General features: G+C 27.3%; 3 protein-coding genes across 3 annotated transcripts in view; 1 reads left to right on the forward strand and 2 right to left on the reverse strand.

Annotated features, from left to right (window-relative positions):
- LOC148226766 (neuropeptide SIFamide receptor-like) overlaps positions 1 to 25,760 on the forward strand; it is a 70,331-nt gene that overhangs the window by 38,405 nt on the left and 6,166 nt on the right. Inside the window, exon 2 of the mRNA XM_088204241.1 lies at positions 5,401 to 5,500. Within this exon, the coding sequence (XP_088060367.1) occupies positions 5,401 to 5,500 (100 nt within the window). The remainder of the gene's footprint in view (positions 1 to 5,400; positions 5,501 to 25,760) is intronic.
- LOC148226767 (uncharacterized) lies at positions 9,100 to 21,638 on the reverse strand. Its single transcript, XM_088204568.1, has 5 exons — positions 21,494 to 21,638; positions 20,905 to 21,426; positions 16,997 to 17,311; positions 11,489 to 11,545; positions 9,100 to 9,535 (listed from the first exon to the last, which is right to left on the reverse strand). Exons 1-5 carry the CDS (start codon positions 21,503 to 21,505, stop codon positions 9,209 to 9,211), a joined length of 1,233 nt encoding a protein of 410 aa, XP_088060694.1. The 5' UTR covers positions 21,506 to 21,638; the 3' UTR covers positions 9,100 to 9,208.
- Positions 24,235 to 24,957, reverse strand: LOC148226768 (uncharacterized). Its single transcript, XM_088204242.1, has 2 exons — positions 24,846 to 24,957; positions 24,235 to 24,774 (listed from the first exon to the last, which is right to left on the reverse strand). Exons 1-2 carry the CDS (start codon positions 24,855 to 24,857, stop codon positions 24,292 to 24,294), a joined length of 495 nt encoding a protein of 164 aa, XP_088060368.1. The 5' UTR covers positions 24,858 to 24,957; the 3' UTR covers positions 24,235 to 24,291.

Consider the following 25,760-nt stretch of genomic DNA (forward strand, 5'->3'; position numbering starts at 1 on the left):
GTTTGAGAAAATGGAAATTTGGATGATGATAATGCAGCAACGATGGTTTCAAACGAATCTTCAAATTAACGCTCGCTTCTGTGCTTTTTATGACGTGTAAGCAATTAAGCTATAGGCAACCCTAATAAATGTTTAAGACTATTTAATTAGTACCCTATACCGATAATAAAATAATATTTTTTAACTTGTTTTAGTTTAATAAATATAATAAATTTAGTCTCAAATATTAATAAATCATTGTTTATTTTTAAAACTAATATTTTTATATTTTTTTGCCATATTAGTAATTAAGTCATTATTTGTATTTTATTAAAAAAGTTTTATTGTCAATAATTTATAATAACGTCTCAGACTATTAACTCTCAGGTTGCGGGTTCGAGCCCTGACAGCGGCACTCAATTTTTTTTATAAAAATGCGCTATTATTAAAAAAAACCGGCCCTAGCTGCAGTGACATCTATTGATTATAAATTGTATAGCACACAATAATTTAAAATGAATAGTATAGATGTCACCGACTCCCAGACTTTCAGTCTAGTGATTAGTACTCACTTGTAGGTATTCATTATTTCTGATACTCAGTTGGTATCGATTTTTCTGTTGTAACGCATTGGGCTCACGCCTGTCAGGTTACAACGAAAGATGTAATAATTTGTTTTTTAAATAAGCACTTTCATTGACACCTTTTTAATATATTTAAACATGGTTTTACCGTACAAAGATAATATTTTATAATTTTAATATACGTCAAATAAGTATCAATATATGAGCCGTTGATTTTGAAAGTGAGTCTGTTTTTAATCTATTCACAATCATATATATAAATAACATTGAAAAATTTTTACTAGTAATTTATTTTGGTAAATGATTTTTCAATTTATTTGATTAAGCTCTTGAAAACAGGAAATTCACATTTTCATAAAATCATTGCTTTTTAAATTGAGATGAGTCTATTGGGCCCTATTGATAACATGTTTTTTGTTTAAATAACGCGAATATAAATATTGCATATGAAATTTCTATGGTAAAAAACTGTAAAAAAATAAATAAATAAGTCTATTATTGCTTATTAATATTTTAAAATCAGTTTAAACGTAAACCAATAATTATCCAACAATAACATAATATAGACTTGCCCCACTTTCAAAATCGACAGCTCATATAGTGAATACATATACACTTATTTTTTATACTATACATCTGTCTTCTGTTTTTAAAGCTCCCTTTTGTTTCAGTACAACAAATCTAATTCTACTGTTTGGTTGAATAACCAACACTATCCAATAAATTATTTATTGAAATGCAGTCTCCATAGAATGTTTCTCCCTAAAGTCTCGTGATTGTCTTTCACATAAAATATTTTGAGAAACGTAAAATTTCTTTACATATATATTTTTAAAATATATTCAAATGCTATATATACAGCACCATGTATATTTTTATTCAGCATATTATATTTTAACTTTTTCTATAATTGTTTCCAAATTTCTAGTTATTTTATTATTAAGATATTGAATTAACAATCTGCTAATATATACTATAGTTATAATACATATACACATTCGCTAGAATATATATAATCATATTAGAAAAATATTTAATTAAACCACGAGTGCTAAATGTCATATTTTACGTTTATGTGTTTTCCCTAGCCGGGTCAAAGTCCGAAAATTCTCATCCCGGACAGTCTCAGCCAGAAACAATCGCACATAGATGTTCCACCAGTATTGTGCTAAATAAATAATTTATGCCGCTTTATATCACATGTCGGGAGCTTGCTATAAATATTACCAAATAAAAGCAGAAAGCTTGCTGAAGCAAGAAAAAAAGAGGAAGAGTTAAGCATTTCGAATAAACGTATATGGTTATTAAAAAAGTGTCTTTCTAAATAATTACAATGATTAAAATATGTAAGAAGCACAAATAAAAACATAAAAGATCGATAGTTTTCGGTTTAAAGAATGTTCTAGTGAATTTTATCCTGAATCATAAAGCTCACAGCTTACTAAATTAAGCGCAGGCAATTTTAAAAAACAGACTTAGAATTGTTTTCGAAAGCCAAATATATATTATTCCTAATTGCGTTGCATTAAATCGGAAGTTGAAGGACATATTTTATATACAATAAAATAAAAATAGTTAAATTATTAGGACACTATTTAAAAATAATATGTATATAAAATAATATGTATAATATAATATATAAAGGCGCAGTTTTATTGCTAATATTTTAATATTGAAAATCAATAAATTGCGTTTTTACAAAAAAAACTGTTGTGTTAAATTTAATGCATGTTGATCTTTGCCTTGGTTTCGCTTTACTTAACTTAAATAGTGGTAGTAATAATTAGAGTTTTGCTAGTTTTAAAAAGCTTTAAATTTTAAATAAACGATTAAAGCATTAATCGTTTATTTAAAATTGTCAGAAACTTCATAGGAAATGCTTTTTCATTTAAAAGTAATCCTATGTTTTTACTTACTGCTTATAAATTATCATTATATTTAAGAGCGTGTCTACAAAAATAGTATATAATATATATTTTTATACTAATCTTTAAAAAAATGCATATAAGCCTTCAAATACCAACAATAAAAAAACACTGTAATTTTCATAACAGAAAATATTATAAAAATATTTCGCAATACCACACTCACCCACTAATCTCGTGTTTACCCTCACGTTCTTAAAAAAACCGAATAATTTGTTATTTTTAACGGGTACCCGGTCATTATAATGTTAGTATAATATTTGATCTCACATAATTTTCAAGATGCAAAATTCTTTCAAAATTCAAAATTCGTTATCCATCTGATTTATAGACTTTGCTTTCAGTCTCGCGTCTCATTACTTACTTGTAGGTGTTGATTGTGTTTACACGGTTGTAACGCATTGGACGAGAATCTGTCATATTAAAAACGACAAAAAAATTACAATAAAATGTAGAAAAAAATTATTTATAATGAATTAAGATTTGTGTAATATTAATTAATTTAAAATAGAATAATTTTATTTTGCCATATATAAATATTTCTTAAAAATCACCTTGACCAAATCCTGTACTACACTAAAAATAAAGAAGGGAGAAATCGAAAACAATTATTATTTCAAGACTGTTCGGGCATAGATGTCACGTTCAAGGGTTCTACGGTAAAGGTAACTCGATAGGGACTACGCGCGTGTGGGATAAAAATTGACTCGAAGCTCATCTAAGCTAATGGCAGTGGTGGAACCTAGCTTTTTCAGACAAGCGCATAATTGAAAATATCGCTTTCGTCTGGGGGCACGCCGCAGTCGCAACAAATCAATGCGGGCCGCATTCAAAATTGATCGCCGGCCACATACATTTTGTATGACCTGACAAGCGAGGTTTCCTTGGCCGGCCGGTAAATAGGTCAGGTCACTGGCCTACCTGGGCTGGCGACCTTTTCCTGACCGACGCTCCTAGCGGCGTCCTTGCCCATTCTTGTTTTCGTTCGCCCCGCGGAATGCAAGCCGCCGCCGCCAATGAATAAATCAGCCGGCCCTGGAATCGCAGGGCCGCATTTGCAACTGTGTCACGTGATCGCGCTGCCCTGGTCGTGATTTCTAAATTGCATGTCTTTGCGAGGCCTACGTGATTACTGGGCTCTAATCGCGCCATTATACCTAGGCCTTGATCGTGGATATCTCAATTAACACTATCCTTGAAATTTGTTTATGAAAATTTGACATGGCAAAGACCATCCAAAATATAAAGCGCTAGCTAAACGCATATGTCTAATCATTTTCCTCATCTTATTTAAATTAAGTGGTGGGAGTATATGGAATGATATTCCCAATAACTGTTTAGAAGACATTAAAAAATATTATAAAATATGTTACGTTATAGTATTTAGATCGTATCGCAACTCAAGTCAACTCCTAGGGTCTCTAAACTGGGCAGGATCAAAATTTAACGCTTGAAGTAGAAAGGCTGTCCAAGTCCAAACTTATTATTTTAGTATATAATCTATTTGCAATAACATAGTCAGTTCGAGTAAATAAAAAAAAGTATTTATTTTAAGCTAATTTTTAATATTTAGTAGATCCAACCTTAGGATAAAATACAGCAGCAATTTCATTTTAATATAATTTATTTTTCATAATATCTAAAATGGTGGTTTGAATGAGCTCAGCGTTAACGGTCCAGCTGGCTTGACCCCGTACAATACAAACTATTTTTCTTTTCTTTTAATTTAATGAATAAATATAAATGTCATCGTTTACTATTTGATATCAGTACAAATGTTAAGTTAAATTAAGCTTTAAAAATACTTGAGATGGACTTAATAATAAACATTATTTATTAGAAAATATTAAAAGTTGTAAAAATAATATGACCCATTAAGAAAGTCCACAGCTGCAAAATATTTAATCAAAATATTAGTGATTTCTATAATTTTTGCTAATAAAAATTGTTTTTTTTATTATTTTTTTCGTTGATTAGTTAGAAGTTGCTATGGTTTATACAAAAAAGAGCACAATTGTGGTCTAGATAAAAATAAAAGATTACCTGCGTTGTTATATAAAGAAATAATATAAAAGTTTATATTAAAGAATTGGTCGGTTTTTGATGTATTTATAAATAAAAATATATAAGAATAGCGAATAGTTATTTAGTAGTAGTAATTATTAAATTAACTCTTACAGATGAGAGCTCATAAATTTATATTTATTAGTTTAAATAATTTTTAACCCAAGTGTCAGTTAAAATATTATTTTATTAGCGTTTCATATATATTGAAATTGAAATTATTGAATATTCAATATTTTTAAACGCGTTATATTATTGCTCACATATACAACAATAAGATACTTGTTGCACTAATACTACAATAAATTGCCTATATTGTATTTAAAGGAAACTTGAAATGACAGTTGAAACAAAGTAATCTCCTCTCTTTACAAAACAAATAGTCTTTAAATACCGTTCTTTGTTAAAGAGAGAAATTCATTGACCCGTTACTAAAACGTTACAATTCAGATAGATATATATTTCTCGTTCATGTTTATTCAAAGTGTTTTACAATCGCTTAATAAGATCGTTAATAAAAATCCGATTGCAATATAGCTTTTATTAAAAACGCAATAAAAAGTACAAAGGAAAAACCTTCGCCGTTACACCGAAGAAATATATAGAATATGAAAAGTTTACCATATTAAATGATATTTGACTCGAAAAAAATACGACGTGTATAAAATTCTATATTATGTTTTTTTCCTACGTTTTACAAAGTCCCTCTCGAAGCTCAGTAATAAAATTCATGGTAAAAACACGAAAGTTTGTGGTTAAGCGTGGTAAATTTTCTAGGATTATTTATTTAGTTTTCCAGCAAAAGGCATATAATATAATTATGTTAAATATTTTTTTTCAATTTTCAGCTTGGGTACTAGGATGGTGGATGTGCAAAACCGTTCCCTATGTACAGGGTGTTTCAGTGGCAGCCTCAGTATATAGTCTCATAGCTGTATCTTTGGATAGGTGAGTACCATTTTAATCAATTTCGATTAGACCTCCGTGCTTCGGGTAATTTAATAATCAATATGACCCCTGGATAGCGACCTTTAATTAAGATATTCTCTTGAAATTCTTAAGCTAATCGATAAAAGGTCGTTCATAAACGGTGATCTATAATTAAACAATAAAATTTGTATAATATAAGCTTGGATTTATTGTATAAATATTATTTTAGGAAAAGCTTTATTAAACAAGGATTTGTTTAAAATCAAAGTAAAATCATTTTATAAATACATTAGATTATTTTAAATATATTTTCCAAGTAACGTATCTTAATATATAATATAACAAATATAAGCAGGATCTCCTGGCAATAATAAGTTGGGTATTGTTCTAAGAATATAAATAGCGACATTTAAATAATGCCATTTCTTAGGTATTATTATATTTTATAATAATAACAAGAAATTATGGTAGTTAACAATTTTACAAAAATAAGTCTTTTGATGATGTTATTTCTAAAGAAAATTATTACTTAACTCAACTAATATTATTATTAATATATTTTATTGTAATGAATATAAACGCTATACATAAAATACTTTCTGAGAATTTTAATATTTGTGACTTGATAAAAGAACGTAAATTAGTATTAAAAGATATTGAATAATAACCTAATTTATTTTAAAACAGTTTGTGCTTCTGTTTAGTTACACATTTTTTTATCTAGTAGTTCATTTTTATTTTTAAATGCATTGTTTGTTGAAGCTATGGTAAATAAACACTGTTTATTTAACAGGTCAATAAAATAATACCTAAATATATATTTTATCTGTGAGTTTATAAAAATGTAAAATATTTTCGTGATTTCATTTTAAAATTAATATAACTTTTTAAAGCACAATGTATTCGCTGCATATAAAAGCGCATTAAGTTTTAAAAAAATGACATTGATTGTTTTTTTTCAAGTCACAGATATGTCATCTTAATGTATGAATCTGGTACATTTAGAAACGCACTGCCAAAATAGAATGAATGATTCGTAAGCTATTATATCGACGTTCGGGCCAAGGTGTTCAACTGATTTGAATACATAGGATTGCATCAATTAGTTACTAAATGCAAATATATGTATATGTAACTCACGATTCTGGTCACATAATATATCTCATAATATATTATTGACGGTTCAGAAAAATAAATTATCGAATGTTAAAATAGGCAGTTTGCTCTTATTCGATTTTAGCTCGCCTTTAGTAAAACTTTTTTCTGAATGTTGTAACGCGACTTAAAGATCACGTCCTTTGGGAAATGTCAATACTTTTTGACAAAATTCTCTTATAAACTTTTTCAAGTAACTATCAAAATTGTACATGTATATTTTTAAGATTACCTATTCCATGATAACCTCGTATTTTTTATTAATATACATTTACAAGCTATATAAAGTATAACCATTAAGTAAAATAGTTGTAGAAAACTAACTACTTTAGTTAAGAACCTAAAACTCTGTATACATTTACAGTTTTATCGAGATTATTTTTGGACCAGATATATATATTTTATAAAGGTTGTTATGCTAAACAAATAAATATAGACAATTGTGTTTTATAATAAATATAAATCTATTGATATGGTCCTTTTCATTCTTAATTTTTTGCGATGTTGCGTCAAAAGATTATTACAAATTTGAAATGAGCCTATAATTTTAACCCGTTGTCCTAAAGTCTAAGATGTTTTATACATTTCGTTAACATTAACCAAAGTGCTTTTAAACTATAAAATATATTTTTTTTAGTAAGATTTGCTTTTTCCATAATAATAAACAAATATCAAGAAAATTAACTTTGTTATAAGGTTAACCATCTTTCATTTACAGTTTCATTAGACACTATTTCAGGAAAAATTTCTTACAGTTCTGAGGTAAATTTGAAATCAACTGTTTTTTTCATTGTCAATTATATGTACATATGTCTTGCTCAAAAGTGGATACTTACAAATAATAAAACAAAAATGTCTTGACCTGAGTGTCATTGTGTTTATTTGTACGGTAAAGTTAACTTATTCATAAATTATTATTTTCTAATTATTTTAATATGGTCTACATACTGTTAATTAAAATCAAATCCTCGTAGTCTTGTATGCGTTTAAAGGATTCAGTGGTTTCCGAAAACACGTGAAGGGGGAAGCGGCTGTTTTTTTTTCATTTTTATGTTCAACTTTACTTCACTTGCTTTCAAAACTTGCATTCAGGTGAATGCTTTTAATGATGTCTAGTCATAAACGAGCTACAAGTAAAAGGATTAGCGTTATGTAATCGTTAGTCGTGATTTTTTAAATTTCATATTCACCTACTCTTTACTACAACATGCAATTACGACATTTTAAAGGTATAATTAGCAATGTTATCATGTATCTGTCTTCTTAATATTTTTTTGTAATTTATCAACTTAATAATTGTTCGTTATGCATCTTGGTGTGTTATCAATAAAATATAATAAAAAAACTTTTGCAAAACGTTCTAAACGGACGTTTTGGTGCTTTTGAATAAAATATCTGAATGTTTGATTGACACGTGTAATATTCACAATCTTATTTAATTTTAAATGCCTAAAAAATTACCGACAAGTCATACACAATTTGGTTTATGACGCTTTTAACGCGTTTTTTCTCAAAGTCAGAATAAAATATTTGTATTTTCTAGCCCTTCTGTATTTTCTAGAACCTACAAAGATTTAGCTATAATATTTTATTTGTATTTAAATTAAATCCAGTTCTATCCTGTTATTTCGGCCAATATTACATATTAATTTTACATGACTTTGATCAGAAAACGATTTTTTGCTTTTGTTATTTTGCTTAATTATATATAAAACTTGGTCTAACAAAAAACTAGATAATATATATTGAGACATATTATTTTTATAAAATTTAAAAGCAAGTTAAAGATACATTATTTTTTAATCTAGTGACCGCAAAGTTAAGCTATCACGCGAAAACACGTGAACGGACCGTAATATGTTAAGATGAATCTAAATTTCGATTTATCATAAAAAATCTTATAATACAAATACGTAAGATTTTACAACTCACGACCTTGACAATGCTTAAGGTGGAATACATATGATTTTTTCCTGGGTATACCGAGTTCTTTAATGTCTCGATATCTGGATATTTGTTAAAAAATTAACTAAGCTCTTTAATTAGTCGGTTTTTTGCTAGTCAAAGACTAGCAAAATGGAGAATGTTATTACTGAGTTTTATTGTCTGCGATGGTTGATTTTATTGCACGTTATCTATTTTTTTCACCAGTAAAAATTTAAATAAAAATAAGTGCATGTGTGTATTCCTTCTTCTTGATTGAGTTCTAATTTTTATCTGACACCTTACCAATCTTTTGCAGATTCCAATTATGTTTTAAATGGGTTTACTGGAGCTTCACGGTTAAATCTTCAATTTACCGTCCATTACCTCATCATCAAACCTGTAGTTCTTTAACCAAAAATACTAAAATAATATTTTTTCTTACCATAAACCATAACGTACTGTGCCTCGTTTACCCTTACTTATCTTCCAGAATAATATGATATCTTAATAAAATATTATTGACAATAAACCAAAAATTAGTAAAAATAACTTTATTGAATTAAAATTACTTGACATTTTTAAGGATAATATAAAAATGTTTACTTAATACTGTGCATCGATTGGCATATTATAGATATGTTTTTTTTAATGATGAACGACGACAGCTGGTGCATGATGTATAACAGGCAAAGCCTTGATCACAGGTGCTGGATGCACGACTGGCACAGTTTTGAAGACTGTCGGTGCATGTACCACTGGAACAGCCTTGACAACATGCACTGGATGAACCACAGGGGCGTGGTGCACCACAGGGACGGCCTTGATCACTGGCGTGTGGTGGTGGACCACGGAGCTGCTGTGGGATACTGCTACAGGGTGGTGTGCCACTACAGGATGATGTGCCACCAAAGGTGCCACGTATCCTGGAGATGGTGCGCTCATGGCGCAGGCGAATAGAGCCAAGAATATGGTCTGAAAATATAAAATATAAATTCAAATAATTTTTAAAATACAGTAACTGCAAAAACAATACTATTCCTAAAAAACAGGAGACAAAAATATGTTATACCACACTAATATAATATAAACAAAAAAATTAAGAAAAACATAATAATTATAAGCTTGTAAATAAATATTAGTACAGACTACTACCATGTGAATATCAACAACTAGATTAATTGAATATCAAAATGAATAAATAAATTTGTATTGATATTTTAATTTTTTAAACAGCTAAATTATGCATAATTACATTTGAGGCACAGTATTTATTATGTATTTATAAACAAATTCACTAAATAAAATAGCATTAATAAGTTTAATAAATTGATTTAAATGAATACTTAAAATTAAAAACAGATAGGTTTCACGCTCGACCGATCGTCGATGTCTATTTGATTAAATATATACATACATTATCTAATTAATTAAGATCATATTTTATATAATAAATAACAATAAATATTGATGCTTAAATAACACATATACAGGGTGATAAAGTTTGTATATTATTCGGTATCAATTTTAATTTCAGTTGTGAAATTATTAATATATAAAAAACTTGTAATTGTAGTGAAATAGTTTGGGGATCAAAATACGTTTTATTTACAATTTAATTTGATCTGTATTTTTTATAATTCATACTAAAAACAAAGTTAGAAAGGTAAACATCATATTGAATGTTTATTTAAACTTTAATTCATATTTTTTTAAACCAAACTATTATTAGTTATAAAAATACAATTTATTAATTTAGTATTGCTTTTGCGTATTTTAATTAATATTTTACTAAAAAAAATAATAACAGATACTGAATTTAATTGTTTATATGTCTTATATATTCCTTAAGGTTTGTACTTTGTATATTACCATATTTTTGGCTCTCATATAAAAATACATTAGCCATGTTTTTACTTGTTAGTTCTTTATAATTTTATCGGTTTTAAAACTAAATTCTTTCAATTAAAAAATTAAAAGAATACATTGCCTGCTTTTTTTGCTTTTTATTATCAACAAAATTTGATAAATATGTTGTATATATTTGATCTATGTTGTATGCTATTTCAAAAAGTCTATTTATTCTAAACCACCCAGCTCAGTGAATCTAAACGACTCGTCGTAAAGAATTGCGCATTTAATCTGCGATCGCTCATGCGAGAGTTTTATATCAATCCTTTATTTCCCGGACGTCGTTTTTAAACTCGTTCCTACAAAAATAAATACGCTTCCCTCACAAAATCTAACCAAAGGGATTCAATTAAAACCGGGCAAACATTGTTGATTGTGCACATACATCTTCTTACCACCCTATAAATTTAGACAAAGTACCTCTACATGTATTTACGCTCAAATCCGCGTTGCTTAACGTCCGAAACTCTACATGCCTACGACCCCTATTTCACATAATTGAATCGTGTCAACCCCACAGCAATAATGATAAAATCAATTTTATTGTCCAGAATAATCGCTACATCCCGCTTTAAGCGGATTTATAGCGAATAAAATGGTATATCACCGTAGAAAAAAAGATTATGTGAATGTGATGCGTGGGAAGTTAAATTAATTAAGTTTTTTTATTTAACATTGCTACAAAATAATAGATTTTTAACTTTAAATAAATTTCTACAGAAAGTAAATGATTGCCATTTGATTTGGTATTGACATTAAAAAATAAATAAACTTCCTTATTTTATTTTGATATAAAACTCCTATTTATCTTGACATTTTTTTATTATAATAGACATTTCTATTACTGGCATATCATATAAAAATAATTTAGCAGACAATGTATCTTTATATAATAAATACATATCAAATCAAAGTAACGAATTAAAAAATAATTATTTTTTAATTCTTCTTATAGTCACTACAGATTAAAAATATAATTTCGTAAATGAAATAAGCAAAATGTATATTATATCTCACCAGCTTGTACATTTTGAGATCGTTGTGAGCTTCGTCGACGTCTTTGTCGTACTTTGTCTGAAAAGCTCGATGCATCGCCGTTTATATATTGCATCAGTTATGTTAATTTGCACAATGCACATTCGCTCCATACTCGTTCCACGCTCGTTCGAAAAAGAGACAGACTTATTGCACGCTTCTTGAACCTTGCCATGTCCTTTTTGGCTATAAAAAGGACCGGATCACGTTTTAAAATGTCAAATATCGAACCCATCCACCGGGTGCCTTAAATTTAACGCGTGGAAGCAGCGAACCATTAAATTGCATTCGTTTGAAGGATTCGAAAGGTGTTTTGTCGTTGTTTAGTACTTGGCTATACGTGGAAATTATTAGAGTGTTTATTTTCACTGGTCGATTTCCGCGACCTTGCAAGCAAAACAAAAAAAACGCCATTCACACAAATGACCAAAATAGTCAAGCATAATTGTAAATATATTTATAAATTATATAGCAACAATATTTATAATTCACAACATACAATATTTATATACTGATTTTACATTGTTTTTTAAATACTCTATTAACGAAAATAGCTCTTTATTAGAGATTATTATATACATAATATGTAGGACCTAGCTCGATTTGTAATAATCATTACGATATGTATCATTAAGCTTGAAAAAAAATAGGAATACCTAATTATTTTAATTTATAATAATCACTAATGTTTATATGAGATTTTAATCCAGGTCATTTATGTATTAGACACTGATTATAAATTAATTAATATTGCAAAAAACCACCTAATAAATATTTAATTTATTATTAATTAACAGTCCATATCTATTTTTTTAATAGGTACTCATTATTTTTTCAGTGCAATATAAAAATATATATTTTAATGAAATTTTTATAATAAGATTTTTGCAATATAATTTATATTTACAAATTTTTAAACCAAAAAAGTATATTTTTGCAAGTCAATTTTTTAAAATGATTACACATTTTCCTTAAAAAACTTTCTTCAAAAATTTGTAATATATGATTTCATTTTTAATATTTATTTAAAATCAGTCCTATATTATTATCAATTAACTAAATATTTTTGGTAAGACATAAATTGTTATGCTGTATGTTTTTAAAAAAAATATTGACAGAACTTTCAATATACTAATTATTAGCAATATATACATTATTTCATTATTGACATGTTAAAGTATTTACCGCACAAAAACAACACTAATTATGGGTAGTATATTTTATTAAAAAAAGTATTTGATCTTGAACTACTTATTGACCGAGGTTATTTTCAATAGGTTATATGCCTATATGGTGAGTTTATTTACATCATGATAATGAACGATACATTGCACGAGATTGTCCGTGAATTTTGAGGAAACTCACAGTAAACAACATAGGAAGCAGTAAATTTAATTGAACTGTTTCTAAAGCCTTCTAGACATGATCTCGTTATTATGGGCTTATGAATATTGCAATAGTGTTGGGTAACTTTTGCCTTTTCGCCTACAACTGGTAAGCGTCAACAACCTTCGTTTGAAAATATGTAAATGCCCATTATTAGAGATGGTAAGCTGCAATAAATCTTCTCGGAAAATTATTAATTATTGTGACGGTCATGCTGACACAAGGCTTATGTACATACTTCAACTGACGACTGTGTGTATATAACCAGTATCGGATGGCCAAGCCCTCTTATTTTGCAAAGCGTCGTGTACATTACAAGTTTTGTAACTAGTACATTGATTCGCAAACATTTATGTAGAACGTATTATAAATCAAAACTCGAAGTTTTGCTTGTTGTATTCATGAGTCGGGGTCGAAGTTGTACTTTGCATATATCCAATTACTCTGGCGTGAAACTCAAACTCAAAATAGATTCAAATGACATTTTAGAGCTTTCGTGTGAATTGCACCAAACTTGAGCTTTATTTCAATATATTAAAATGTCATTTTTAGAAATTCTACAAAATTAAATAATTATTTTTATAAATAGTTAATGATAAGTAACGGTTAAATTAAACGGTCAGTTGATTATTTTTAAATTATTTTATAATAGTAACTTATTTATAAATTATCAAGAAAATATATATTATTAAGATATTTTTATTAAATTTAAACTCTTGATTTTAATTTTTAAAACACTTTTTTATTTATCAAATCTATTTATATATTATATTTATATGTTTCGTCGGTTAAAAGTAAAAAAATACCAATGCTTTTATATAAAAACTGGCTCCCAAATATAAAAAACTAGTCTTTAATCCACTGACCGTTTAAAAAAATATATATCAATAATAATATTAAAATAAGTAATTACATTAATGATATAAATAAATTTGTTTCTTTTTTATATTGATAAAAAAATATACATATATATTTTTATAATTGTCATTAAAATGAAAAAAATAATTATAATGACTTGAAAAAATTAAAATATTGAATAAAATTAGTTTTTAATTTAAAAAAATCAAAAAGTCAATTTACTGTATTTCTTTACTATTTAAATTTAGATTTAAATTACTGTACTCATTAAAAACTCCTTAATTAAATTTCAACAAAAAATCTAAATATTTTTGTGAAAGTTTAATAATTCTAAATTAAATAATATTATATTTGGTTGAAATATATAAAAATTAACAAAGCTATTTTGAATAATTTGATATTTTTATATTAAATTTAAAAACTGCCCTTTAATTTAGTGACTATGTAATTAAATATCTGGCAAAAACTAAAATAATTATATTAAATTAAAGATAATTATATCTAGAAAAAAAAATATAAAATATAATAAAATATTATATAGAATAAAAATATTAAATTTTAAGCTCTTGCATATTTTTTTATTATTTGAAAATAAAATCCAGCTACAAAAAATATATTGATGATATTTAAAACTAGTAAAATTATTATAGCAGCGAATTAAATGGTTTGTTTTTAATATTTTTTAGATAATATATAATGGTTAGTTAAAAATTTTCAGTTATATAAAAAAATATTATAAACAATCATTAATTTAAAAAACTGTACAGGAAAATCTATTTATTTCTGATACTACATTTCTTCTAATAATAAAACACAGATTATAATTTTTTTTAAAAAATATTATAAAATACGTTTTTATATATATAAATACTAATTGTATAAATAGTTAGTAGTCAGAAAGGATTGTTAATTTAAATTTGGTCAAATAATAATAGCAGTAGGTTTTCATGGTTAAACTGAAACTTTTAAATATAATAAATATTTGATCATATAAAAAGAAAAAAATTGTATTTTAGATTAAACTATATAAAATAATAATATTTGTAATTGGGAAAGATAAAAAAATGATATAGCTTTTTTAATTATATTCAATAGCCACTAAACATTTTAATAACTGACCATTTATTATCACGTGTTTAAAATAAAAACTAGTTTTATTAAAAATCAAATTAATTATATTAATCAATAAATTACGTAAATAATATATAAAACTATTACATTTGTATATGTGTTTTTCTTAGTATTCTTAATAAAATATATGTATATAAAATAGTGATGTTACTTTATTAATATATTTTTTTTGGGAAATTTTGTATCTTCTCCTTCTTGTCAAAAAAATATTTTTATTATTAGTCTACAAAAAAATAAGAGAAATCAATATATTTATTTTTTTCCTAATATATTGTTGAGAAAATATCACCAAAATGTAATATAATATAACTATTTTTTAATTTCTGCTTTTTACCCAAAAATGTATTTTAAAATACAGTGATGATATTTATTTAAGCACAAATATTTAATTTTTATTAAAATAAAAAAAAATCCATGACAGTAAATAATTTATTAATATTTTAGAAAATTTTTTTTTTAATTTTTTAATAAAATGTCAATTAATGATTTTAAACTGTTAGTAAATAATAAATTAATTTGTCTAAAAATCCTATATTTACAGATATATACAAATAAAATTCTTGACAATCAAGGCATAAATAATATAAATTTTCGTTTCTTTATTATTGCTAAAAAATAATTTAAAGATTATAATACTGTTATAATATTATCGTCATAAATATGTTATTTAATTTTATTTAAAAAAGTTATATCTAATGCCATATAAAATAAATATTAAATCATTGTTTATAAAATAAATTAAATTTTAAATTTTTTCTACATATTTATAAAGAATGGGAATTTAATAAAATAATAAAAAAATACAATCATAAGCAGCAGGCATTGTACTTTTTTGTGCAATACCTGCTACTTATGAATATATTTTTTTCTATTTTAATAAATTCCTTTTTTCGTAGAGAAATATAAAAATGAATTAATACTTATTTTATATGGCATTAGATGTATTTTTTTAAATTTAAATAAACAAACAGCATAGCTTAACGTCTAATATTTGTGCAAAACCTACACCAGGTATTATATACAATCACTTCTATTTTGGTTTAAAATCCAAAAATAGTTTTTAATAGAATTTATCTAATTGCCTTTGATCAAAAAATAGCTACAATCTTTTTTTTATGAAAGTTAATTTCAAATACAACAATTTAATCAATACCCTTTTTAATATTGCAAATATTCATATTAATAAAAAATTAACCATCAACTAAAAATATAATAATTAAATTGGTTTTTTGATATTTTTATTTTGTGTAATATTTATATGCAAATATTTTAAATGCTAATAATATTTAATAGCTCAATACCGGTCTAATAATTATAAAAAATACGTTGCTTTTTTATACTTATAAAAATATTTATCAGAATATATATGAATATTATATCTTCTTTTTTCCCCTCAATATATTTTTCCTTAATATAGTTTTATTATTAATAAAACATTACATAGCACTGTAAATATTGATTTAACTAATTTCTACATAGATTATACTAAGAGTGAATAAATAATCTGTAATATCGACTTTCAGTTTATATTTGATGCTAATTGGAATTACTAAGCGATTTAAGCGCCTATTGAGTTAATTACAGCTCTTAAGCGGACTTTAGCGAAGTGCTAATTGTAATATATCCATTTATCTAATACATACAAAATCCAATTTGCTTGATTAAAAATTGAGAAGCAATTTTTCGCCTAAGATCGATAAACTGCCCTTTTAACGCCCACACAAAAAAATAAGCCAGACCCTTGTTATATCAAATATAATATATCGTGACGCAATCCTTCATGAAGCATTTGCTATTGGCGTTCGGAATTGTTGTAATAATTTTGGAAAACTTTGATTTCGAGCAAGAAATATGTGCGAAGGACATTAATAAATATGTTTTTATCGCACATTGCGACCATAAAACTAAATTACGTGGTTATACAGAAAACAATAAGATCAATAAAGAATTGATTTGAAAAATTATATATGTAAACCTACTCTTAAAAAAATGATATATTGGGACAAGGTTTGGTTTTGGGAGTCGTTTAGAAAAAAAATACAAAACTAGTTATCTTCATAAATATTTTATTATATTATATTACGTGTAGTGGGACAATAAATAAAAGTTAAATCATCCATGATAATGATGCGATTTAACCTTGACTTTGTAAACCGGTTTTATCTTCAGAGCCACAGAAGGCGAATGGTGTACCACGGGGTATGAATGTACCACAGGAACGGTGTGTACAGTGTGTACTATGGGTGCTGAATGCACGATAGGTACAGTGTGCACAACAGGAACGGTCTGCACAACAGGAACAGAGTGTACCAGTGAAGTTGTGTGCACAACCGGTACAGTATGTACCACTGTTGCTGGTTGTCCAAAGTTGATATGGAGCCCAGGATTTGGAGCAGCCAGAGCGAAACTTGCCAAAAACAGGACCAAAATCTATAACAGATACAAATAACACATTGTTATATATAATACATAATATTTATTTATAATCATAACTTAAACTAGCATAGATTTGTAACTCTACTTTTTTCAATTGAATAAGCTTTTTGAGTTTGTATTCAATTTTATTTATATAGCTATATTTGTATATTGAACTTTACTCTATATATTTTAATATCAATGTACATTTATAATCTTAATCTTCTTCTAGATACTGTTTAACAAATTTGTGTTAAAATCTGTATACATGTTTCTCAACAATACTTACTAATTTATGCATGTTGAAATTTTTTGATGAAGCTAACACTTCAACGAAAATTTACTATTAACTTTAACAATGTACCAGATCTCATATATATATAGCCTCCGTTGAAAGTGTTATATTATAAAAGTATACGCACATGCGAATCCACAAACCTTGGTTTCAATGCACAGAGCCAAATAAGAGCAAATCGTCCGATATTTTTTTAAAGATCAGTTATAAATTAAACCAAACCACCTTGTCACTGCTGAAGAACGTTTTCGTGTAGGTCGTTACAATATCATTGACGCTCTTTCATATAATAATATACTATTAATTATTAATACTTTTTATATTGAAGTGATATTTTTTATTAACTGAATTGATTAGTTAGAATTGATGGTTGCATCATTGAATGTAAAATATATAAAGTATGTAAAGCTCTTGTGAAATTTTCATATAATGATAAAATAATAGACATACGTATGTATGTATATAAAGCCCTTTAGGTTTGATAGACCGGTTTTGAGAGCTGTTGAAAATCGGAAACTTATTACATCAACAACAAAGCTTCGCTAATGGCTGTAATAATGCCATTGACCCAGATAGAGCAGTTATCTTATTGTGAAACTGCAAGCCCTAATGTTATTGTTTTAATATATGTGGTTTTTATTGCTGGTACGTGTAATGTTTAGTTAAATTACAACACTATATTTATCTATGAATATATACCTAAAACTTTAACTTCATCGGTACGCCACTTAAATTTCGATACCCTTCGACTTGATAATATAATGTCTGTGCCAGTTAAATATATACTTTAAAGCTCCATAGCTTACAAATAAAATTATGCTAAGAGCTTAAAATAATCATGTTGATCTAGAAATTTATATACAATAAGCTTTTTTTATAAATTATATGTATTATATCATAGTTAAGGTGTAAAAATTCACGATTATAAAAAAGCATATTAAATTAAAAAATCACTTTCATTTATTAAATTTAATAAAAAATAGTATTAAATAGCAATGTTAATTAGTTGTTAATTATAATTATTGTTCAACATTGTCTTAAGTATCAAGTACAGTTTGGGTAGTTATTATATAAATATATACGTGCGCGTAGCCTTATCTGTGTTTGATAAATACAGCCGTCTCTGAAAATCAGGTTGATTCCAGAATGTATAGCTGGACCTGGGTCGATGTGAAGAGGGAAGCGGCTGCTTTTTCAGTCTTGTCAGATTCTGTTGACGTAGCTACATTTAATGCAAGTTATGTCGCAAATCATAATATTATTTTAAAGTTCTAACACGATAGACGGTAGTGTTTTTTTATCCTATCAATGAAATTGAAATTTACGAATATTGTATAATTATAATTCCTTATAATTATTACAGATTGGGTTAATCGAGAATTTTCTAATCTCACGGATGAATAATTAAAATCAAAATACTCTTATAATAAGGTGCTTGAGCTTATATGGAATATTTTATGAAATGTTTACGCGCATTTTTTTCGAATAATATAAGCTTTTTGCAATTACACATATTTGAAAGTGTAATTAGATTTATCTTTTTTAGTCTGAATTCTTATTGGAACATTTTTATTTGTGACTGGTAAAGATTTGGCAACCTCGCACTTATCATTTGCTATTCAATTTGTTTGTCAATTAAATACGTTTGGTGTGTATTTATAAAGACAACAAACAACAGTTAAGGCATGCTCTTAAAAATTGTTAATGTCATATACATTTGCCAGCAGATAAAAGGGCTTAATATATTTTTGGTTATTGCGCTTTTAACGTTATTAAATGTTATTTTTCACTGTCAATTAGACAATTTTAATTTTTTTAAATAAAATGTCCATTTACTCCATAATGTAAAAGCTTCCATTATTATTTTAAAGCGTCTCTATCTAATGTTAACATATTTCTTAGAATAGAACAACATGTTTTTAATATATTTATCAGAATAATAAGGTAATAACTTAATTTTTTAAAATACAATAAAAGTTATAACGAAATTATTACACTATTTGTAAGACTTGCAAAGGACCAAATTTTTCTCGTCAGCGTTACAAAAATAGTTGCGTATTTTAGCTTATATCTATTAGTATTTAAAGCACAGTACTACCTGAACAAAGCCGGGGAGTCAGTGCCTAATTCGATGGAATTATGCACTGACTCCCCGTTAACTTATTAACTTTTCTATAACAAGCGTTCCTTTAACCCACATTACATAGAATTACATCATTTTCTATCTTATTTATACCCACCATTATGTTTAACAATATTTCTAGCAGATGGTATCGCTACAAATTATTGCATTAACAGGATAACTGAGAACTGGAAAGAATTTTGATTATACTTAAACTCTTAATAATGTATACTTAACCATATTTTTACATACTTCATTCAAAACCACACAGCCGTATTATTTTAGATACTTCATTCAGTACCACCACTTCGCTTCTGGCTTGGAATAAACGTGAATTCAGGCAAGCTCACACTTAGAGAAGCTACGCTTAGACGATCCATAAAAGCTCAATTTAGCAGCTACTTTCCACTTTGACCATTCGATCACACTCAGGAACAATCTTTAGGATAATTTCAAAACTTCGTGGCATAGTACTATGACTGGGACGAATTCGTATTCTGTTTATGTTTATGAATACAAAGTTTTTTATTTTAATAATTATTATTAATTTCAAATAATTTGTGTAATTAGTATAGATGAATGTACAGAATATTCTGCATAACATGGAAATTCTAAAACACTGTCTTATAATTGGCAAATGCGAGTTCTTGCAATGACAATCTTTATAACTGCATACCAAATATCTAAGATTTTTTACAAATAATATTCTTTAGCTAAAGAAAAGACAAACACAGAATTTTTGTAAATTATTTTGTCTTTGGGAATTGTCTCTAATAGCTGCATGGACTTTAAATAAAATGTCCCATTTCTTAAAAGAATATTTTACTTCGTAAAATATCCTTGATGGATCCTTGTTTTTTTGAATTTTTGCACCATTAGCAATATCACTGGTTTTAAAAGAGACGTTCTTTGATGAAAATTATGCACTTGTGTTTTCTATGTAAGAGCAATAAAGTGATGATTTTAAAATGTTATTAAATACAATTTTTATTATTATTATTCCAAAGTTTTAATTTTTATAATCTGAAAAAAGAAGGCAATTATATATATTTTTAAATAGTTATAACTTTTCAAGTAGATTTTCGTCAATACAGTGACTTTTTTATAATGGATAAAATAATACTCAAAAAAATATCGATTTATATCTTTTTTATTTTAAATTATTAATAAATATCACATCAACGCTTAATGATGAACGAGGACTGGAGAAGAGTGAATGACTGGGTGGCCATGGCCGTGGTTGACGACCGAGCTGCTGTGGGATACGGCATGAGATACTGGCACAACGTGGGAGTGTACAACTGGAGTGGCCAATTTGATGACTGGAGCAGCGTGAACAGTGTGGACTACTGGAGTAGCTACTTTGACAATCGGCACAGAGTGGATTGGGTGGCTGTGACTGACGACCGAGCTGCTGTGGGATACGGCATGGGATACTGGCACAACATGGGAGTGGACCACTGGAGTAGATAATTTGACGACTGGAGCAGCGTGGACAGTGTGGACTACTGGAGCAGCGTGGACAGAGTGGACGACTGGAGCAGCGACTAATTTAACTAATGGAGTAGAATGATGGACAACCGAGCTGCTGCTATGTGACACTGCTACTTTGGGTACCACAGCGTGCACTACTGGGGCATGTACTACCGGCGAATGTACTTCTACATATCCCGGGGCAGCCGAAGCAAGAGCCAATATGACTGATACAACCACCTATAAAAATATAATGAATAAATAAATAAATTCAATCAATCTATAAGTCTTTTTTAAAGATACTTACAAACTTGAACATCTTGATTTTTTCGGTTATTTTTACAATTAAGCAATGTGCCGATTGATTGCCGAGAAGCAACTGGTGTTTTGACTAAAGTTCACCGCTCCTTTTATACCATTCACCGTGTCTATCCAAGTACCAAGCCACCACGATAATTGTATGCCTCCTCCGGTCAAATTTGGCAACGAAAATAATAAAGAACCGACTCCGGTCGGCAAACTTTTTAATGTTACAAAAAAAGAGTTAAAAACAGGTTCAAAGCGATCTTTCGAGTCATCTCGTTCTATCCTAAGATCTATCTGGTAACCACGGTCGACGGGTTTCGGTTCAGATATAATTTTAAAACGAACTCATTTTTTTCTATACCGCTTCAACTTGACCTGCATTGATTAAGCGTTTCCATAATAGAGGTTGTGTAATTCGTAGCTGAATGAAAAAAATACATAAAATATGTTAATGTGCAACAAATTAAATCATAATCAGACGTTATTAATGCGCGTCTTACTGTAAAATTAAAATATAATAATTGACAACTTGAAGAAATAAATTTAAATTTTGTAAACATTTAAATTGAAAAAAAAAACACATGCAATAATTTTTCTCCTGTGTTTTAAAAATTTGACCAGTGGTTTACAGTGTATTTAGTGATGTGTTGTGGCAAAAATAATTTAACGGAAATTTATTTTAAAATATTATTCTTGAAGAATTTAACAATAAACCAGAGTCAATTGCTGATATTTAACTTTAGTGTATGTACATATTTGTCCTTTAATTGAATTAATATTTATTTTGACTAAAAATTAAAAAAATGTGTATAAAAAAATTGTTTAAGAATTTATTCTGTTCAAGTGTCCTTCAATACTTAACGCTTAAATTGTTTGTTTTAAAGAATGCTTGAAAATAATGATAAAAAATGTAGGATATTATATAATACTGAAACATTGAAATAATAAATATGTTTCTATTATTACATAAAAATGATAATATTTAAACATGATATATTGAGTATTCTCAAAAAATAGGGGCACAAAATTATAAATATCACATATTTTGAAAACAATATTAAATATTAATAATTATTTCTTTATTATCTGATATTACTTTATTACATACATATATAAAGTATTTGTTTAATATAATTATTATATAAAGATCTTATAATACAAAAAATAAATCGAAATACATATTTTTTAAATTAAATAATATTTAGTCCTTTAATTTTTTATAGCTGTTAATACTTCATAAAATATAGGGCTAGTAAAGGAAGGTTGTATAAATAAAATAAGTAGTATAAAACAATTTTAGATCTAATGATATATGGTATTTTTAATTTTAATTGCATTAAAACTATTAACCCTCTGAGTAATGAGTTAATTTTACGTATTTTTTCATAATTATTTTTGTTGTTATTTCTTAATTATTATTTTATTATTAATAAAAATACTATCTGTTTTTATTACTAATTTACAAATACTAAATTTCGTTAATTTATTTTATTATTATTTAACTATTATTTATTATGTTAATTTATTTCGTACTCTTTAATTTATTGATATTACTCTCTATATTATAATGTTTTTATTATCTATTATCAGTTATATATGAAGTTTACTATCTTGGGTACCTTAAAACAGTAAAAGATCGAGTAATACATATGTTTAGACCCAATAATGCTTGTGATTTTTATATTTGATACTTCTACGTATATTTATTAAAATCATCATTGATTAGGTTTTCCTAGCTTTTCCTATTCTTACGGATGACTATCTGAAATCGAGCTAGATAATACAATTTTGTTATCATAACTTTTTCAATTAAGAACTAAAGTTAAATCATTTTTTACATCATTTGATAATTTATTCTTATTTTTTATTTTCATTATAACGTTGTTTTAACTATCTCCATAATTTAGCATTTCATATTAGAATTTGTAAAGAAACTGACTTTTGCCAAAACTGTTTTTTAAATTATTGGGAATTTAAATTATTATTAGAAAATAATAAGATCTGTTTAAAACAGCTGCTTCTTTTTTTAAAAAACAGTAAAAACAGTCTTTATTTTTATGTTATTTAAATCCTTGTAATATTATTTACAAAAATATATCAAAATTAATTTAAACTTATACAAGAAAAAGTAAAATAAACTTAGACTATTTTAAAATTAATTTTTTATCTTATAAATAAGATACATAAAATAGCTAATGAAAAATTACTTTAAAGTGGAAACTTTTCTCTCCAAATTACTATATCTTTTTGCTCTTTTAATGGTTGTATCGTATATATAAAGTTAGATTTAATATTATTTCTTCAGATTACAAAAAAGCGTACATATTTATTTATTATTATATGGAATTTTTTCGAAATGTTTTTTCTTAATAAAAATAATATTTAATTAGTAAACAGCAATTAACTAGCCGTTAATTAATTATATTAACAAATACTTCTTTATATCAGATAATAATTAATGTGTGTTACTACCAGTTCCAACGAACTCATTGAGATATTTTTCATTTATTACAATAAAAATACTTACTAATATAATGAAATATGTGTAATACAATTAATACAACAAAATTGAATAAATACAAATTGTATTTATTGGATTTGCAGAGCTTTTTTCTCAGTAACATATTTAATTTTAATTTATAAATATACAGATTAATTCTATACAGCTAAGAAGTGTCTAATTTGATATTTATCAGCTTGATTGAGGGTTTTTGTTTTTTATGTGAATAATGAAACATATGGTCTATTTTCTTATTGATTTTATTTTTTTAAATGTTATATTTATACATTTGGTAACCCCTAATGATGATGCACGAGCACTGGAGCAGAGTGGAGGACTGGGACGGCATGAACAGCTTTGTGGTGGACTACTGAAGAGCTGCTGTGCGAGACGGCGTGAGAGATGGGAGCGGCGTGAACAGCGTGGACAGCGTGGACTGGAGCAGCGTGGTATGTGTGGACTGGAGTGTGGACGGCATGGACGGCATGGACTGGAGCGTGGACGGCATGGACGGTGTGGATTGGAGCGGCGTGAACGGCATGGACGGTGTGGAGTGGAGCGGCGTGTACGGCATGCACAGCATGGACTGGAGCGGCATGTACCAGCTTGGTGTGTACTACTGGAGATCCATGGTTAACAACCGAGCTGCTGTGGGACACTGAGTGAGCGACTGGAGCGTGAATAATCGGCACTGTGTGTACAGAGTGCACCAACGGAGCTGAGTGCAAAGACACTACTCCTGGAGCGGCTGAGGCATAAGCCAAAAGAGCGGATACCAAGACCTAAAAGACAAAATTTATGTTTATCACCAAGACTTCACTCATCATCACAGAGTTACACGAAATACACTTACAAACTTATACATGTTTAAGAGGGTTATTTGCTTCAACGACACTGAAAGACTGCACTGATGTGACTGGTGATCCAAAGTAGTGGTTGAAGCCTTTTATACAAACTAAATATTGCCGCATTCCCTTTCTTTTCCGATATCTCTACGCTATGCCATTAAAAATATACGAGTTTATGATTTTTTTGTAAATTGGAGGTGTGCGTTCTCAATGCCAACAAACAATAATTAAACCGATGGGAATTATCATATTCTAGAAAAACATATGGGAAAAATATTTTAAAAATTCGATTCTATTCCGAGACATTGACTCGGCGCCAGAAAAAATCTTCCACATTAACTTAACTACCACAATTTCGTAACGAATAAAAAAAACTATGCGCAATACAGTGAAATAAATCGCATTTGAATCACAATGGTATCGAGAGATATTAATATGATTTTTAAAGCAATAACGAAGCGTTATTTAGGTCTAGGTTTTTGACTTTAATAATATAATCAATCTGGACATTATATATTGTTACGCAATCATAATTTAAATTTGCGTTAAAGCAAGTCTTTTCTAAATCTCAGATTTAAATTCGTGACAGCTCTTATCTCGTGATTTTTACGTTCTTCCTGTTTTTATTTTTGCACTAAGATTGACCTTCAATGATTCACCACGGTAATTTTAGTGAGGTAACGAAATTAGATGTTTGACTATATCACGATCGAAGGCCAAAATCATGACTTTGTCGAGGAAGGCATGACCAAAGCTTAAACGTGACTATATTGTATCGATCCCAGTGATTAAACGTTGAGATGAAAAGAATCCCACACGCCTCATTGTTTAATGTGTGAAAATCAATTTCAAAGTTGACGCTGCGTATTTCGAAGGAATTCGATTAAATGTGTTGGGTGCTGTATTATATTTTTTTGAAA

The sequence above is a fragment of the Plectrocnemia conspersa genome, unplaced genomic scaffold (genome assembly GCF_051122295.1).
Source record: "Plectrocnemia conspersa isolate PC_06_02 unplaced genomic scaffold, ASM5112229v1 ptg000014l, whole genome shotgun sequence".
NCBI lineage: Eukaryota > Metazoa > Arthropoda > Insecta > Trichoptera > Polycentropodidae > Plectrocnemia > Plectrocnemia conspersa.

Excerpts from the sequence above, each read along its gene's own strand:
- LOC148226767 (XM_088204568.1), bottom strand. Across the intron at positions 17,312-20,904 it reads CTTCTCCAGTCCTCGTTCAT|ATTTTGGTCCTGTTTTTGGC; the intron begins CATTAAGCGTTG and ends TATCTGTTATAG. Across the intron at positions 11,546-16,996 it reads AATCGCATCATTATCATGGA|ACAAAGTACGACAAAGACGT; the intron begins TGATTTAACTTT and ends CGAGCTTTTCAG.